A 17163-nucleotide genomic window follows, 5' to 3' on the forward strand; every position below is an offset into this window, starting at 1 on the left:
CCCTACTTATATCCCACTGGCCAGAACTGGGTCACATATCCATCCCTTGACCAATCCCTAGTAAAGGGAATGGAAGTATTCCAACTGGTTTAAACCAATCAGGATTCACCTCCTGGGGGAACTGGCATGTTGCCATTTGACCTGATTGATGGCAGGAAGCAGGACTGGCTGCTAGACGTGAATCCTGCAGTGTCTGCCACACTTGCGTACGTCAGAAATTAGCAAATTCCTGTCCTAGACAAGGCTCTGCTCTCCCCCAGCATCATCGCCATCATGCTGTGCGTGTGTTTGTGACTAATTGTGAAAGAATTAGGAGCATGACAAGGATGTTGGCAGAGGGGGAAGGAGTAAAGCCCCAAATACCGGCTTCCTCTGTGGTCATGGGAAATAAGTTTATTTTTAATCTGATCTTCATGTGGCCTAATTAGTGTGCAGTTCTCCAGGCATGGGCAGCTTTCAGGTAATAATAAGAAAGAGCAGAAAACAGCTGATCTTTCTCCTAAGCTGGCCTATCCTTTGACGGTCCCTGGGTAGAAACTGTGGAGGAGGGGGCATCTGAGCAGAAGGACAGAGGGCCTGGGCTGAGTGCAGGCTAAGGGATCAGCCCAGCCCTGGCTCCTTGGGGATACTGGGGTAACCCAGCCTCCTCACTCACCTCTTGCCTCAGCTACACTCAGGACAGAACTGCCCTGAGTCTGACCTAGGTCTACCTGACACCAAATCTCATGATATGTGAGGTTCCAGCCACAGGAACCAGTTACCTTCTCTTAAAACTTTAAAGACAAAAAAAAAAAAAAAAAAAACTTTAAAGACAAAGACATTGAGAATAAGTCATTTATAAACCTGGAAGTGGTGTTTCATTCAAACAAATATTTATTGAGTATCTACCATGTCTAGGCACTGAAGTGTGTTGGCGATCAAACAATGATACATGATAAGTAAGATCCCCACCTTTAAGAAGCTGACACCCTAGAGGTGACAGACAGACAATAAGCAAGAACTAATATATATCATCCTCAGTAATAAATATAATAAAGTCAGAGAAGGGGACAGAGATGGCTGGGTAGATGGAGGGGAGGGGTGCCTGCTCTTCTGAGGTCTTCCGACTACAGCTTGTGAGCTGCCATCTATTTTAGTAAATAACATTCTCGTGGAATATAGCCAAGCTCATTGATTTATGTATTGTCTATGGCTGCTTTCATGCTACAATGGCAGAGTTGAATAATTACAACACAGATTCTATGACCTGTGAAGCTGAAAATACTTACTCTCTGGCCCTTAAAAAAAAAGTTTGCCATCACAAGGAGATACCATTTCACACCCACTAGAATGGCTATAATCAAAGACAGACAATAACAAGTAAGAGTGAGAATGTGAACAAACTGGAACCCTCACACACTGATAATGGGAATGTAAAATGGTGCAGCCGCTTTGGAAAAGTCTGGCAGTTCCTCAACAGGGTAGACAGAGTTACCATATGACCCAGCAACTCCACTCCTAGCTATATACCTAAGAGAAATGAAAGCATATGTCCACACAAAAACTTATACCACAAAGGTCAGAGCAGCCGTATCCACAGTAGCCAAAAAGTGGAAACAACCGAAACGTCCATCAATAGATAAACGAATAAATAAAATGTGGTATAGTCATACAGTGGACTATTATCTGACAATAAAAGGAAATGTAGGGGGCTTCCCTGGTGGCGCAGTGGTTGAGAGTCTGCCTGCTGATGCAGGGTACGCGGGTTCGTGACCCGGTCCGGGAAGATCCCACATGCCGCGGAGCGGCTGGGCCCGTGAGCCATGGCTGCTGAGCCTGCGCGTCCAGAGCCTGTGCTTCGCAACGGGAGAGGCCACAACAGTGAGAGGCCCGCGTACCGCAAAAAAAAAAAAAAAAAAAAAGGAAATGTAGGGACCGCCCCAATGCAGGGGGCCCGGGTTCGCTCCCTGGTTGGGGAACTAGGTCCCGCATGCATGCTGCAACTAAGAAGCCCACGTGCCGCCACTAAGACCTGGCGCAACCTAAATAAATAAATATTAAAGAAAGAAAAAGAAATGTAATAGTGATGTACGCTACAATATGGATCAACTGTGAAAAGAAAGAAGCCAGTCACAAAGTACCACGTATTGTATGATTCCATTTGTATGAAATATCCAGAAGAGTCCATCTACAGTGACAGAAATAGGTTACTGATCGCCTAGGGAGAGAGGGTGGGCAATGATGGCTAAAGTGTGCACGGTTTCTTTTTGGAGTGATGAAAACTGATTGTGGTGATGGTTCCACAACTCTGTAAACATACTAAAAGGCATGGAATTGTACCGTTTAAATGGGTGAATTTATGGTATATGAATTATATCCCAATAAAGCTGTTTTTTTTTACATCTTTATTGGAGTATAATTGCTTTACAATGGTGTGTTAGTTTCTGCTTTATAACAAAGTGAATCAGTTATGCATATACATATGTTTCCATATCTCTTCCCTCTTGCGTCTCCCTCCCTCCCACCCTCCCTATCCCACGCATCACAAAGCACCAAGCTGATCTCCCTGTGCTATGCGGCTGCTTCCCACTAGCTATCTATTTTACATTTGGTAGTGCATACATGTCCATGCCACTCTCTCACTTTGTCACAGCTTACCCTTCCCCCTCCCCATAGCCTCAAGTCCGTTCTCTAGTAAGTCTGTGTCTTTATTTCTGTCTTACCCCTAGGTTCTTCATGACATTTTTTTTTCTTAGATTCCATATATACGTGTTAGCATACGGTATTTGTCTTTCTCTTTCTGACTCACTTCAGTCTGTATGACAGACTCTAGGTCCATCCACCTCACTACAAATAATTCAATTTCGTTTCTTTTTATGGCTAAGTAAGATTCCATTGTATATATGTGCCACATCTTACCAATAAAGCTGTTTTTAAAAGTTTTACCAACCTTTGTTCTAGACAGTTAGGGAAGGCCTCGAGGTGGTGGCATTTGAGCCTCTTTTGGCTCAAAGTTCTCAGATAGTAACAGGTGGCATTTTACTGAGCACTTACGTGCCAGGCACTGTGTGAAGCATTTTGCAAATCACTGCCTCATTTAATCCTCACAAAGATCCTATGGCTTAAATACTGACAACTCCATTTAACAGATGAAAAAACTGGAGCACAGAGAGATTAGGGGACTTGCCCCAGGTCACACAGTTGATAAATGGCAGAACCGGGATCCAACCCCACGTATTCCTTTTTTTTTTTTTTTTTTTTTTTTTTTTTGCGGTACGCGGGCCTCTAACTGTTGTGGCCTCTCCCATTGCGCGGAGCACAGGCTCCGGACGCGCAGGCTCAGCGGCCATGGCTCACGGGCCCAGCCGCTCTGCGGCACGTGGGATCTTTCTGGACCGGGGCACGAACCCATGTCCCCCGCATCGGCAGGCGGACTCTCAACCACTGCGCCACCAGGGAAGCCCCAACCCCATGTATTTCTGACCTCAAAGCCTGTGCCTTTAACCACTGAGACACACTGTATGTACATAGTTCCCTGTCCAGTCTCTGGATTCTTGATCTTTCCCAGATCAGATCAGGAAGATGGCCCAAAGCGAGATGGAGGAGGTGGGGAAGAGCACAGCCTTAAAGGAAAGTAGGGAAGGGCACGCGGGGAGCAGAGGAGAGCAGTGACCATGCTGAGACGTGTCTCTGGGCTCAGGGAGGGCCTCCACGGGGTGAGCAAGTCACTAACACAGTGGTTTTAGAAATTTGGGAACAATCTAGTGCCTAAAAATCACCTAGTGCAAGAAGTGGAGAGAGGTTTATTTAAAACAGATTCCTGGGTTTCACTGCCAGAGATTCTGACGTAGTGGGTCTGAGTTAGGGACCAGAAATTCAATGTTGACGGAGTCTCCCTGGGAGATTGTGATGCAGATGGTCCAGGGACCACACTGTGAGATGTCCAGCAGAAACTTCAAGGTCAGCACAAGACTCCTCTGGGTGCTCCCCTACCCTTATCTTGGCATCCCTCCTTTTTCCTCCCTTTCTGATATTCCATATTCCCGACTCTCCTTCTCCCTGTGCCCAGAGACCCCATGGAGCATTACAGGCCTCCCAGTCTCTGTTCCTGCTCTTTTCTCCACCTGGCGTGACCCTCCCTACCTTCCTTTGCTCTGCCCCATCTCCCCCATGAGGCTTCATCACACCTCCCCTTCCTTAGTCTCCCATCCCCAAAAGGCTCATCTTTCGGGAGTCTGCTGATGTGTCACCTCTTTATGAAATCTTCCCTAACCATAGGCAAGTTTCTTTATTGCAAAATGAGGATGAAAAGCAAACCAGAAATTTATGTAAGGAGCATTGCAGGCACTCAATACATAGCAGCTGCTGTTTTTATATGGCTTGACCTTGGGCAGGAGCTCTTAGGCCAAGCACTGTATTAAAATATACAATAATATACCCATTATTTTCCTCATTTTACATTTGAGGGAAGTGAGGCAAAGAGGGATTAAGAAACCTGTCCAAGGTCACCCAGCTAGAAATTGGTAGTACTTGGATTTGAACTGAGGCATTAGGTCCTCAGCTGTAATCATCATGTTACACTGACTTCCATTGTTATGAGGCTCCAATGAAATAATAACTACCAGGACTCTGGCACAGGGCCTGGCATGCGGTAGGTGCTCAATAAATGCTAGAGACTGAATTTAATTGAAAGGTTTCTATGTCCAGGGAGAGGGGGAAAAATTACCCCTTTGAGGCTTTGCTGATCATGATGTTTCATGCTTTTTATTTGACAATACTCAACAGCTTAAGATCTCTAAAGACAATGGGATATAGGAACAAAATTCAGAATGGTATTCCAAGCTTGGTAGGTGCAAATCCTGTCAATCTACTTCAATGGGGGTAACTGTGGGTTTTAACTTCAGAACATTAAGATGGTGCAGGGAAACTGGGGAAGGATAGGCACAGGGTAGTTATCTGGTTCCAGCCATCCCACTCCCCTGCCCCTGGCTTCTGAATCTCTCTCTGTCACTCTGTATCACTGGCACCTCCAATGCTGAATCTCTCCCCATGAACAACTAAGGAAGATTCAATCTAAGAAGGACTCAGCGGAAGAAATATTGATACTTGAGTGTTAATTTCCAATTAAGGTGCCATATGGAATGGAAACCCATCCACCTGACTCCAAATTCTCTTTCAACTCAGGTCATTAATCTCATCTACCCTCTTTTAAGCTCCATACAAAACTTACGTAGACCAGAAAGCCTCCCGCTTTGAGCCTGGGGTCTTCCTACAGAGTCAGGCAGCTTTCTGCCTGAATTGCATCAATGGGGAAACCTGTGGTCACATTCTTCCCAACATGGATGAACTGTGAAAATATACTAAGTGAGGTCTTGTTCCATTTTACACAGCTGCCCAGCTTTGGGTGGCTCAGAGGTCAAGAAAACAGCAGCAAAAAAGAATGCTGAACAATTCTATTGATTGAACCAAAACCCAAGATATCAGGACTAACCCAACTCTCAGGAAAAATAAAAAAGACAATTCCAGTTGGGTTACAGGACATAAAAGATAACAAGAGTTGCCACCAAACAAGACTAAGAGGCTTTCCCGAAATGGACGACTTTCTGAAATGCTTGCTGAAAGTCTTTGTTAAACACAGTATAGATTATTGGATTGATGAGGGAGTTTAGATAGCCTAGCCAGGTGAAAGAGTCAGAAAGAGCTGGGTGGATCCAGCAGGAGTCCCGGCAGATGGGGAGGACCAGAGATGCAACAAAGAAGGGCAGCCAGCAGATGATAAAGGCGCCCAGAATGATCCCCAGGGTTTTAGTGGCTTTCCTCTCTCGGGCAGCAGAAATCCTCTGGCGCTCCAGGACACTATCCGCAAGCTTGATCTTCACATGGTTAAAAAAGAGAGGGGAGCCGGCGGAATGAGAGTGCCCCTCGTGAAGGCTGGGATTGAGCGAGCAGAGCGAGGACCCCGCAGAGCCTGTGATGAGACGGGCTGTGGTAAAGCACTTCCCGTAGAGGGATGGCGGATTCAGGATGCGGTTCAGGGCGGCTGTGTAGATCCGGCCATAAAGGATGATGAGCAACACAGATGGGAAGTAGAAGGCCCCACAGGTGGAATAGATGGTGTAGGAGATCTGAGAAGTGTTCACCAGGCAGTCCGACATCTCTTCCTGAGCTTTGGCCTGCCGCCAAAAGAGCGGTGGGATGGAGATGCAGATGGAGATGGCCCAGACGATGGCAATCATGGCGACCGCACGGCCTGCTGTCCGGCGTTTACTATACTCCAAAGCATCAGTGATGGCCCAGTACCTGTCCAGAGCAATGACACAGAGATGCAGGATGGAGGCTGTGCAGCACGTGATGTCAGAAGACAGCCAGATGTCACACAGGAGTTGGCCAAAGCTCCAGGTGTGGGTGGTGGTATATGCGATGCTGATGGGCATGACCAAGATGGAAACTAAGAGGTCAGTCACGGCCAGGGAGCCAATGAGATAGTTGGCTGGGGTGTGGAGCTTCCTGGTCAGGAAGATGGTGGTAAGCACAAAGGCGTTGGAAAGGACTGTGGCCAGTGTGGTGATGGAAAGGACCACAGCAAGAGAAATCTTGAGGGCTTGGAGGGTCCCTGCATCCCAAGCCCCTGGGGTTTCTGTGGCATTCAGGGATCTGTTGGGAGCTCCCTGCAGAAGGCCTTCCACTGACTGGTTTGGTGGGGACATTGTAGGTGGCTCTCTCTTCCCACAGACTTTCACACATGCAGCTACTTCCTTCACAGTTGTTCTGCTCACAGAATAAGGTCATCCTTCTGTTTCACGCTGGTGGGAGGCAGCCATCAGAACAGACCCCAGTGAAAAGACCTCAAAACCTGACTATTTAAAGAACATTGAGGTGACTACCACCTAGTAGTTAAAGGTCTTTCCTAAACCAGATGAATCCCAAGATGTCTCACTGTTCTGGAACTTTGCCCAGCAACTGGTCAGGCCTAGAGGACACATGCTAGATTTGTTAGACATTTATCAGGATATCAAAACAGTGTAGGCAGTGCTCTGGAATTCTTGCCTTTGGCATTTTGGCTCCTTCCAAAGCTTGAGAGATAAATGTGTTTAATGAGAACTTCAGAATAATTTCCTCCATCCTATGCTGAGAAGATTCTGGCTTTCAGGTCGCCTCTGGGGAGCTTTTTTTTTTTTTTTTTTTTAATTTATTAATTTATTTATTTTGGGCTGTGTTTGGGTCTTCGTCGCTGCACCTGGGCTTTCTCTAGTTGCACGAGAGGGGGCTACTCTTTGTTGCGGTGGGCGGGCTTCTCATTGCTGTGGCTTCTCTTGTGGAGCACGGGCTCTAGAGCACAGCCTCAGTAGTTGTGGCGCACGGGCTTAGTTGCTCCGCTGCATGTGGGATCTTCCCGGACCAGGGATCGAACCCGTGTCTTCTGCATTGGCAGGCAGATTCTTAACCACTGTGCCACCAGGCAAGTCCCCTCTGGGGAGCTTTTAAAACTAGAGACAAAAAGAAGTACCAGCTGATTCAGAGAGGCAGTGCAGTCAACAGCTCACAATTTTCTCAGGTTCGTCTGGACGTGTCATGAGGTACTTAACTTTGGTTCCTGTCCCACTGAACGTCTGGAGCCCAAACAGACAAAACATTCCGGTTACCAAGACTTGAAGAATGCATGAGCTGGGAGAAGGCAAAACAAAGAGATCACTGTGGGTTCATCGAGGAGGGCACGTGTTCAGAAGTTCTGGGGGTTAAGGAAAAAAAAAGTAGAGTTGGGCTCTAGAAGGACAATTTAGACACTTGAGATTAACTCTAAGATTAAAAGGATACTGTTTAGTGTTGGCAGCGGTGCAGCGTAACTGGCACTCTCACAAGTGTGAGGAGAATCCAGGGGAGCACGACATGCCCACCCCCCAATCCCCAGAGGCGGCAAAGTGTCACAGCTGCTGGAAGCATCACAGGCTTGTTACAAGGACATGAAACCAGTTCTGTAAATTGTGAATCAGAAATCATCCTATTTATTCAGCAACAATGGAAACTAAACAAAATAACTCTACACACACACACATACACACACAGAGGCCACTTGGAAAGATACCAAATTGTTACAGTTTATTTCTCTACAAATTGGGGAGGGGGGCAGTGAACTTTCTTCTATTCATATGAATTTTCCAAATTTCCTAGAGTGAGCATGCATGACTCAAAACCAAACCAAACCAAACCACCTTTTTGTTAAGCAAAGAAATGAACTGCCAAAATAAAAACCCCAGAACATTTTTCATGGTGAAATTTCAAATCCAGAAAATACATTTGGCTTTCCAAATGAAAACTGGAAATTTAGTCACAAAAAAAATCTTAAAGAATCATTTTCTTTTCTCCTCTGTGTCTCGGGACTTGAATCTGGGTTTCAGCATTTAGGACAGAGGCAAGTCCTGGGGTCTGAAGTCCATGGGGCCTGGCAGGCAGCCCCTGGGTATATGGGGTTGGCAAGAAGAATGCCAAGACCCCTTAGCCTCGTCCACAGCCCCCACTGTGTCTCCCCCTGCCTTGCGTGGAATCCTACAACTCCACCAGGAATCCCTATGATTCATTTTATCTCTTCCAGGTCAGCTTAGCAAACAGGTCTTGCCCTAAAAGCATTCACAGCCCAGCAAGGGAAGCAGACATGTAGCTTCAAAGACCCTGAGATGGAGCTGGCAAGACAGAATATATATATATACACATGTACTTTAAAAAAATGTGATCATAATTATTATGTATGAATTTGTTTCATAGTTTGTATGTTTATTTATTCATTATTATTATTTTTTAGGCCACGCTGTGGGGCATGCGGGATCTTAGTTCCCCAACCAGGGATCGAATCCATGACCCTGCATTGGGAGCACGGAATCTTAACCACTGGACCACCAGGGAAGTCCCCTGTTTTTCCTTTTTTAAATAATTTTATTCATTTTTATTTATTTATTTTTGGTTGCATTGGGTCTTCGTTGCTGCACGTGGGCTTTCTCTAGTTGCAGTGAGCGGGGGCTACTCTCCATTGGGGTGCGCAGGCTTCTCATTGCGGTGGCTTCTCTTGTTGTGGAGCAAGGGCTCTAGGCACGCGGGCTTCAGGAGTTGTGGCGCACAGGCTCAGTATTTGTGGTGCGTGGGCTTAGCTGCTCTATGGCAGGTGGGATCTTCCCGGACCAGGGATCGAACCCGTGTCCCCTGCATTGGCGGGCGGATTCTTTTTTTTTTTGCGGTACGCGGTCCTCTCACTGCTGTGGCCTCTCCCGTTGCAGAGCACAGGCTCTGGACGCGCAGGCTCAGCGGCCATGGCTCACGGGCCCAGCCGCTCCGTGGCATGCGGGAGCCTCACGGACCGGGGCACGAACCCATGTTCCCTGCATCGGCAGGCGGACTCCCAACCACTGCGCCACCAGGGAAGCCCTGGCGCGCGGATTCTTAACCACTGTGCCAGCAGGGAAGTCCGCACAATATCATTCTACTGGCTGCCTACATTAAGGAGACGGGTTTCAGTAGTCAAGGTCGGGAGGGATGGCATTCCTGGTGGCTGGAAAGGCAAGAGTAAAGGCCCAGAGACTGGAGTGCAGAGAGCAGAGGTGGGCAGGGGACAGTGCTCAGGCGGTGGCTGGCGCTGGGCATGGGAGGCAGCAGGGCACAGGGGAGGGTTTGGCTTGGACTGGGGCAATCTGGGCTCTAATCCTTATTCTACCCCAGCCTTCCTGTATGACTTTGGGCAAGTCCTTAGGTCTCAGATTTCTTCCCGAAACAGGAGCCACCCCATATGGCACCCAGGGCTGCCGTGGAGCTTTCATTGCTCTGGGCAAGGTCGGCCTTTGAAACCCACTAAAAGGCTGAGAAGTGTCAAGAATCATTATCATCCTACTTCCTTCATTCTGCTTGGCTCAGGGCTTTGTTGGGAAGGTTCAGTCTATGCCTATTGATTGACTGATTTAAAACATTAAGAAGCTAAATGTGCAATGTGGTAGTTTCCCTCCCACTTCCCAAAATCATGCTTCATCTTTAAAAAATATCTGCCTCGAGGAGGGGAAACAGCTTCAGTTTAAGAAAACCCATCTTAAGCCACCTGCTCTAAAACATTCCCAAAGTTTGAGGAATATTATCATACTATCTTTCATGGGGCTCTTGGTATGTTCCAGGCACTGAGTTAGCCCTGGGGCCAACTCCACCTAGGACCCCTAACCTACAAATAAACCAATCAGTGCTCAGAAAGGTGAAGTCACCTGCCCAAGGTCGTCCACGTGCAAGTGGAAAAACCGGGTCCAGGGCCAGCTCTGAAATTTCCACGCTTCTCCACACTGCCTCAGTTCAGGAAGCAAAGCCTTAAGGCATGTTTGCTTCTAGGAGAGAAGCTGGTTTGGGATCTCACGGTGGTAAGTGAAAACAGTGATTCCCTCCTGCCACCCCAGCCCTCTCCTTGCCTCGTGCTCCTCCCCAAAGGCCTATTTCCTCCCACTTCCGTTCACAGGGAAAATGTGAAGTCGGGCTGGACTGCTTGGAATTTTCTTCCCTCCAGACGGTCTGGGTGAGCGAGGTGCCGTCATTTCTCAAGGAAGGCTGGTGTGCTTGCCCCACAAACCCTGGCGGTCACTCCTTGGGTTCCAGGGATTCCAATGACCTCATTCCAGTGAAAGGCGTGGGCTCAGAAAGGCCTGAGAGGCTGGTGGGTGACATCTTGGGAAGAAGGACGGGGTGGATTGCCTCGGGCAGGAATGCTGGGCTGGAGCTCTGCAGGAATTCACACGATTCTGGGGCTATCTCCTGACTGCCATCTTTCTCCAACTGGAACAAATTTGGGGGAATTTTCCACAATCCAGCTACATTTGGAGATACAGACTACAGCTCTAGAGTCAACCACCTCTTTCCCATCACATTTCAAATAATAAGATAAAAAATACAAATTCAAACAACAGTGAGATACTATCTTCATCCAGCAGATAGGTAAAAAATTTTAATCTGATCACGTCATGTCAGTTTGGTAAAGATGTGGCCCAACAGGAATTGTCACCTCCCACTAGCAGAGTATAAATTAGAGGAGCTTTGTTAGCAAACAATTTGGCCTTATGCCGTAAATCTAAAAATGTAATGACTACCTCACAACCCAGTAATTTCACTCCCAGGTATATAAGACAGAGAAACTCTTTGATGTGTTCCCCAGCAGAGAGGAACGAGAATAGTTAAGGTGGTACTGACTGTAACAGCAAACAACTGGAAACCACCCAATCGTCCATCAGCAGCAGAATGGCAGAATGTGGCATATTCCTATGACGGGTGCTACAGAGAAGCAAGACTGAGTAAACCAAAGCACACGCATCAAAATGGATGATTCTCACAAACATAACAGTGCCAACGTCAAAAACATGCCAGAAGAAACAAACTGTTTAAGGATATTAACATATGTGGCAAAGCCATAAGGAAAAGCAAGGAAATGTTAAATATAAAATTCAGGGGAAGGGCTTCCCTGGTGGCGCAGTGGTTGAGAGTCCGCTGCCGATGCAGGGGACGCGGGTTCGTGCCCCGGTCCAGGAAGATCCCACATGCCGCGGAGCGGCTGGGCCCGTGAGCCATGGCCGCTGAGCCTGCGCGTCCGGAGCCTGTGCTCCGCAACGGGAGAGGCCGCAACAGTGAGAGGCCCACGTACGGCAAAAAAAAAAAAAAAAAAAATTCAGGGGAATTTCTTGGTGGTCCAGTGGTTAAGACTCAGGTCTTTCGCTGCAGGGGGCCCAAGTTTGATCCCTGGTTGGGGAACTAAGATCCCGCAAGCCGCGTGGTGCGGCCAAAAATAAGTAAATAAATAAAAAATAAAGGGACTTCCCTGGCGGCACAGCGGTTAAGAATCTGACTGCCAATGCAAGGGACAAATGTTTAATCCCTGGTCCGGGAAGATCTCACATGCCGCGGAGCAACTAAGCCCGTGTGCCACAACTACTGAGCCTGTGCGCTGCAACCACTGAAGCCCGCGTGCCTAGAGTCCGTGCTCTGCAACAAGAAAAGCCACCGCGATGAGAAGCCTGCGCACTGCAACAAAGAGTAGCCCCCACTTGCTGCAACTAGAGAAAGCCTCTGTGCAGCAAAGAAGACCCAACGAAGCCAAAAATAAATAAAATAATTAAAAATAATAATAATAAAATAAAATTCAGGATAGTGGTTACCACTAGAGGGGAAAAGAAGAGGGGATGTAATCATCGTGGAAGGGTTTTAAAGGTATCAGTGATGTTCTGGTTTTTAAGGTGGAGGTGAGTACATGGAGGTTTATTGTTAGTCTTTAATCTGTAAGTATGTTTTTTATATATATTTATATACACTCTTTTGTAGGGAAGGATATATCTGTAATTCTTCTTAACTTTGTACATTATAAAAAAAGAGAACCCCACTACCAGCACTGATACATTGATTCTGATACATTAATACCTATCCATACATCCTGGTTCCAAAGATCTGGGTTCTGATCCCATCTCTGCCACTGACCAGCAGGGTAATCATGGGCAAGACATGATTTCTCTTTGACCCTCAGTTTCTTCATTGGTAAAATGGGAACATTAGCATGGCTGTGCTGCCCCAAAGGGGTGTTTAGTAGTTCCAGTAAGATCATGTATGTGATGTGCTGTAACTGTAGCATCCTGAACAAATGTAACCATGGTAACAGAGCTGGAGGGAGTGGCTAAAAGCATACATTTTAGGTCAGGCAGGCTCAGACTCCAATCCCCGTTTCTCCTCTTCCTCACTGTGGCCATTGGGCAAGTCACTCAGTGATGGAGGTGATACTTCATACCTCACCGGAGTTTGGGGAGAACTGGTAAGAACATGGACCCAAATGCCCAACATAGTAAATGATGACTTCTCTGGTTTCTCTAGGACGTATCCAACCATGTTCAGGTCTCCAGGCAACAAGGTCTCTTCCCTCACTAGAAACAAGGCATCACTGTCCGTTTTAGTGAGTGATGTCTGTCATTGTCAGAACTACCAGCCATACCAGGGAGCTTCTCCCCTGCCCACCACACTTCTGAGAGCCCTCACAGCAGCAGCAAGGACCCTCCTCAGCCTCTCCAGAGCCCAGCAGCATCTTCCCTGGAATCCAGATCACACAGATTCTAGCCATACCATGCATCCTCCAGCTCCAGCATCTCTGCAGAGGGATGGAGGAGAAAAAGCAGGCAGACAGACCTGGGTCCCAATCCCTACTTGGTCCACAGACCACCTCTGACCACAGCTGACTGGACCAGGGTGGACATGTGAGTCAAAACAAGCCAGCAGATTCTCTCTGGGGAATTTAGATTGGAGGTTGTAAGCAGCTGGGTGGATAGATGATGGAGGGGAAGCAACTTGAAAGCTAAGGATGCTGGGGCGAGAGTCGGGTCACAGCCACGACCAAAGCCAGGGCAAGTGGTGGCGGGGAGCAGAAAAGCCGTAAGTAAACAAACCAAAAACACAAAGCAAAACAAAAACAGGTCTGCAGAGAGAGGCGGGAGAACGGAGCAGAGAAAGGAGCAGAGAGAGAGGGGAACCACCTGCCCTAGGAGAGGAGGAAGGAGCCTTCCAAGCCCAGTGATACTCCTTATCCTTATATGTCCATGAGAAGCCCCTAGACCCAGGAAACTTCATTTGTAGCAACTTGCACTTTTCCTAGTTGAGTCAGTTCAAATGGACACACCAGGCCCTGAGAAAGAAATCAGACAGAGGATTTTCAGTTCCTTCCCACCAAACAATCCCTACTGTGGGATGGAGGCAAGTCATTTCACCTCCTGCGTTTTTCTTCCCATCTGTAAATGGGGTCCCAGCACCTTTTTCCCAGAACTGCTATGTAGGTTCCAGGAAGGCACAGTGGCTGCCATACCACAGGTGCCCTTTTTATCACTCTTAACTAAGGCTTCCTCCAGACTGCAGGAAGATCAGTCACCTCCCCTTTCGGAAGGATCTTTAACTAAGCGAGTCGTAAAACCTTGCCAGAAACAAACAGGATGTATGGGCTTAGTGTATTCTCAGAAGCCAGTCCCATCCTTTTGGAGGAAGGAAAAAAAAAACAAGGCTGTGATAGATTTTGTTTGTTTGTTTTTTTGCGGTACGCGGGCCTCTCACTGTTGTGGCCTCTCCCGTTGCGGAGCACAGGCTCCAGACGAGCAGGCAGGCCCAGCAGCCACGGCTCACGGGCCCAGCCGCTCCGCGGCATGTGGGATCTTCCCGGACCGGGGCACGAACCCGTGTCCCCTGCATCAGCAGGCGGACTCTCAACCACTGCGCCACCAGGGAAGCCCTGTGATAAAGATTTGTTGCAGTAGAATCAATCCCCCACAGAGGAATTCATGCCTGTTCTTTCTCTGGAAGCTGTGTGGTACGGATGAGTGCGCCCTGGACGGGCAAATCCTCCACAAATCTGAGAATGATTTCCACAAAGTACATCCACAGCTGTTATTTCATCTCATTCTCTCTATCTCATGGGACCTCCCACAGTCTGAGTCTTCTCTGTAAAATCAGGGTATCAAGTCTATCTCCCGGGGGTGTCATGCGAGTGAAATAAAGAGAGGAAGACTGAGAAGTTTTAATGTGTGTTTCTATCAATCAGTCAGTCTCTCTATCTGTAAATGAATGCAAGTTTTGAAATTTAATCAGTTTCTTGAGCAAGTCAACCTTTCACCTCAGTTTCTCCAATTATAAAATCTGGAAAATGTCAAAAAATAAAAAGTAGCCAAGGGACTTCCCTGGCAGTCCAGTGGCTGGGACTCCATGCTTCCAGTGCAGGGGGCACGGGTTCGATCTCTGGTCAGGGAACTAGGATCCCACATGCCTCATGGCTAAAAAAAACAAACAAACAAGTAGCCAAACCTCTGACCCAGAACTTCTACTCCCAGTTATATACCCAGTAAAAACATGTACAGCTGTTCACCAAAAGGCATGTGCAAGAATTGTTCGTAACAGGAACTTCCCTGGTGGTGCAGTGGTTAAGAATCCGCCTGCCAATGCAGGGGACACGGGTTCGATCCCTGGTCTAGGAAGATCCCACGTGCCGCGGAGCAACTGAGCCTGTGCACCACAACTACTGAGCCTGTGCACCACAACTACTGAAGCCCACACGCCTAGAGCCTGTGCTCCACAACCAGAGAAGCCACCGAAATGAGAAGCCCGCGCACCGCAGGGAAGAGTAGCCCCCTCTTGCTGCACCTACAGAAAGCCCGCGTGCAGCAACGAAGACCCAACACAGCCAAAAAGTAAAAGTAAATAAATAATAATTAATTTTAAAAAATGATATAATCCAATCTAATCAGCTGAGATTGCTAAGGCCTAGAGAGGTGGGTGTCTTGCCCAAGATCACAAAGTTCCACATTTCTCCTAGCTCAGCTCAATGCTTCCACTACCCCATGCTGCCTCCATCTTACCCTGTCAAGACGAGGTGTATATTTCCTTGCTCCTGGATTCTGGGCTCAGCATGGACTTGCTATGGCCAACAGAGTGAGGCAGAGGTGACAGTGAACCGATTCCAAATCTAGTCAAGACGCTGTGCATGTTTCCCCTTGCACTCTGCCATCTCCGTGAGAAGAACGTGTGTGGGCTAGCCACTGGTCCCAAGAGGAGGAGACAAACATGTGGAGCAGAGCTGCTCACACTAAAGGCCCCAGCAAATCCCCACAGAGAACAGAGCTCCTCAGCTGATGGGTAGATGCATGTGTGAGCCCAGCTAAAATAGCAGAAATGCCCAGCCCATTTCAGATTAAGTCAGTCAATCTCCAGATGCATGAGTTGTAGTAATAAATGTTATTGTTTTAATCCACTGAGTTTGAGGGTGGCTTGTTACACAGCCATAGCTGACTGATACAGTCCCCTCTTTCACTGAATTACTAAACTCTATCAGTTCCACTGCCGAAAGCTAACTCTGCCTTGGCTCTTTTCCTTCTTCTCTATCCCTGTTGCCACTGTCTTGTTTCAGGCCAAAATTTTCTCGGCTTAAATGGTCTCCCTGCCTCAACTCCTTTCCATTCTGTTACCACATCACACCCGGAATCCTCCTTTTAACTAAAAGTCTGACCATGTCACTCCCTTAAAACCCTACAGTGGCTCCCACTGCACCCGGGATTAAGTCTCAGCTCCATGGCTTGGTTTAAGAGACCCTTCATGAACTGGTCTTTAATTACATTTCCAGCATCACCTCTGAACCTAGCTGGCTGTGACCTTCACACTGTAGCAGCACAGATCTGCTTGTTTTTCTGCCAGCATCCTGCTGCCATTCCCATGTCCCAGTGCTGTTTCCTGCTCTACACCTTTGTCTCTGTCTGGAAATTAAGTCACCCTTCAGGACTAAGCTCTGGCATCTCCCCATGAAGCCTTATCTAAGTTTTCCCCAGGACAGCTTCCTCAGGGTTAGATACCCCTCTTCTGGATGCCCACAGCCGCACAGCACTGTCTCCATCACTGGACATTGAGTGCAGGGACCATATCTTATTTAGCTCCTATAGCCCTGACAGCTGGCCCAGAGCAAGAGGTCAATAAGTGTTTATAAAAGGCTCCATGAACTGGTGAGAAATGGGCCCTGAGAAATGGACTGAGAGATGGGAGCCCTGGGCTTTAGCTTGGTTCTGCTACTAATTCTCTGTGACCTTACAAAAGACAGTTCCTCGTCTGGGCCTCAGTTTCTCTATCTTGAAAATGAGAGGGTTGGACCAGATCAGAGAGTCTCTTGCTGTGCATCAGAATCACCTGGGGGAACTTTAAAAAAATACAAATGCTGTTAAACAAACAAACAAACAAACAGATGTCCAGGCTTCAACCCCTGAGGGGTAGAGCCCAGACACTGTAATTGTTCAAAGCTCCCCACATGTTTCTAGGGTGTAGCCAGGTTTGGAAGCCACTGGTCTGGATGATCTCTGGTTATCTTCATCACCGGCAAGCTTATTATCTTTAAAAAGTCAAAGACAGGTAAAGCTTGTTTCCAAAGCCTTTGTAACAGTTAGGGAAACATGAAACTCCAACCCCTTCCTACTTTCAGCCTTGCGCTGGGTCAATTACCAGCCTTCAACAGGGAAGGGACCACCTTGAATGACTAAATGCATTGTACAAAGGCTCTCACTGAATTCTCCCATGCTTGTGAGAAAGAGGGCAAAGAAGTTTTAAACTCTCACCATCTGCCCCTAAGACTACACCTTGGGGCAGAGTTGTTTTCCCCACTTTACAGATGAAGAAACTGAG

The 17163-nt window shown here is 47.6% G+C and overlaps 1 protein-coding gene across 12 annotated transcripts in view; it reads right to left on the reverse strand.

Moving 5' to 3' along the window:
- HTR1D (5-hydroxytryptamine receptor 1D) overlaps positions 1-17163 on the reverse strand; it is a 43837-nt gene that overhangs the window by 14543 nt on the left and 12131 nt on the right. For 4 of the 12 annotated variants that reach the window (XM_067723709.1, XM_067723728.1, XM_067723682.1 and 1 more), the window contains 2 exons: positions 7795-7952; positions 4725-7708 (listed from right to left, as the gene is read on the reverse strand). The exons of 1 other annotated variant lie outside the window; for it this stretch is intronic. In XM_067723709.1, coding sequence (XP_067579810.1) covers positions 5553-6686 — 1134 coding nt within the window. In that variant the 5' untranslated portion in view covers positions 6687-7708; positions 7795-7952 and the 3' untranslated portion in view covers positions 4725-5552. Of the gene's footprint in view, positions 1-4724; positions 7709-7794; positions 7953-13496; positions 13646-17163 lie in introns of those variants that run through there. 7 more of the 12 variants (XM_067723748.1, XM_067723720.1, XM_067723755.1 and 4 more) reach the window with 4 other exon arrangements.

This window comes from Pseudorca crassidens, chromosome 2 (genome assembly GCF_039906515.1).
Source record: "Pseudorca crassidens isolate mPseCra1 chromosome 2, mPseCra1.hap1, whole genome shotgun sequence".
NCBI classification, from domain to species: domain Eukaryota; kingdom Metazoa; phylum Chordata; class Mammalia; order Artiodactyla; family Delphinidae; genus Pseudorca; species Pseudorca crassidens.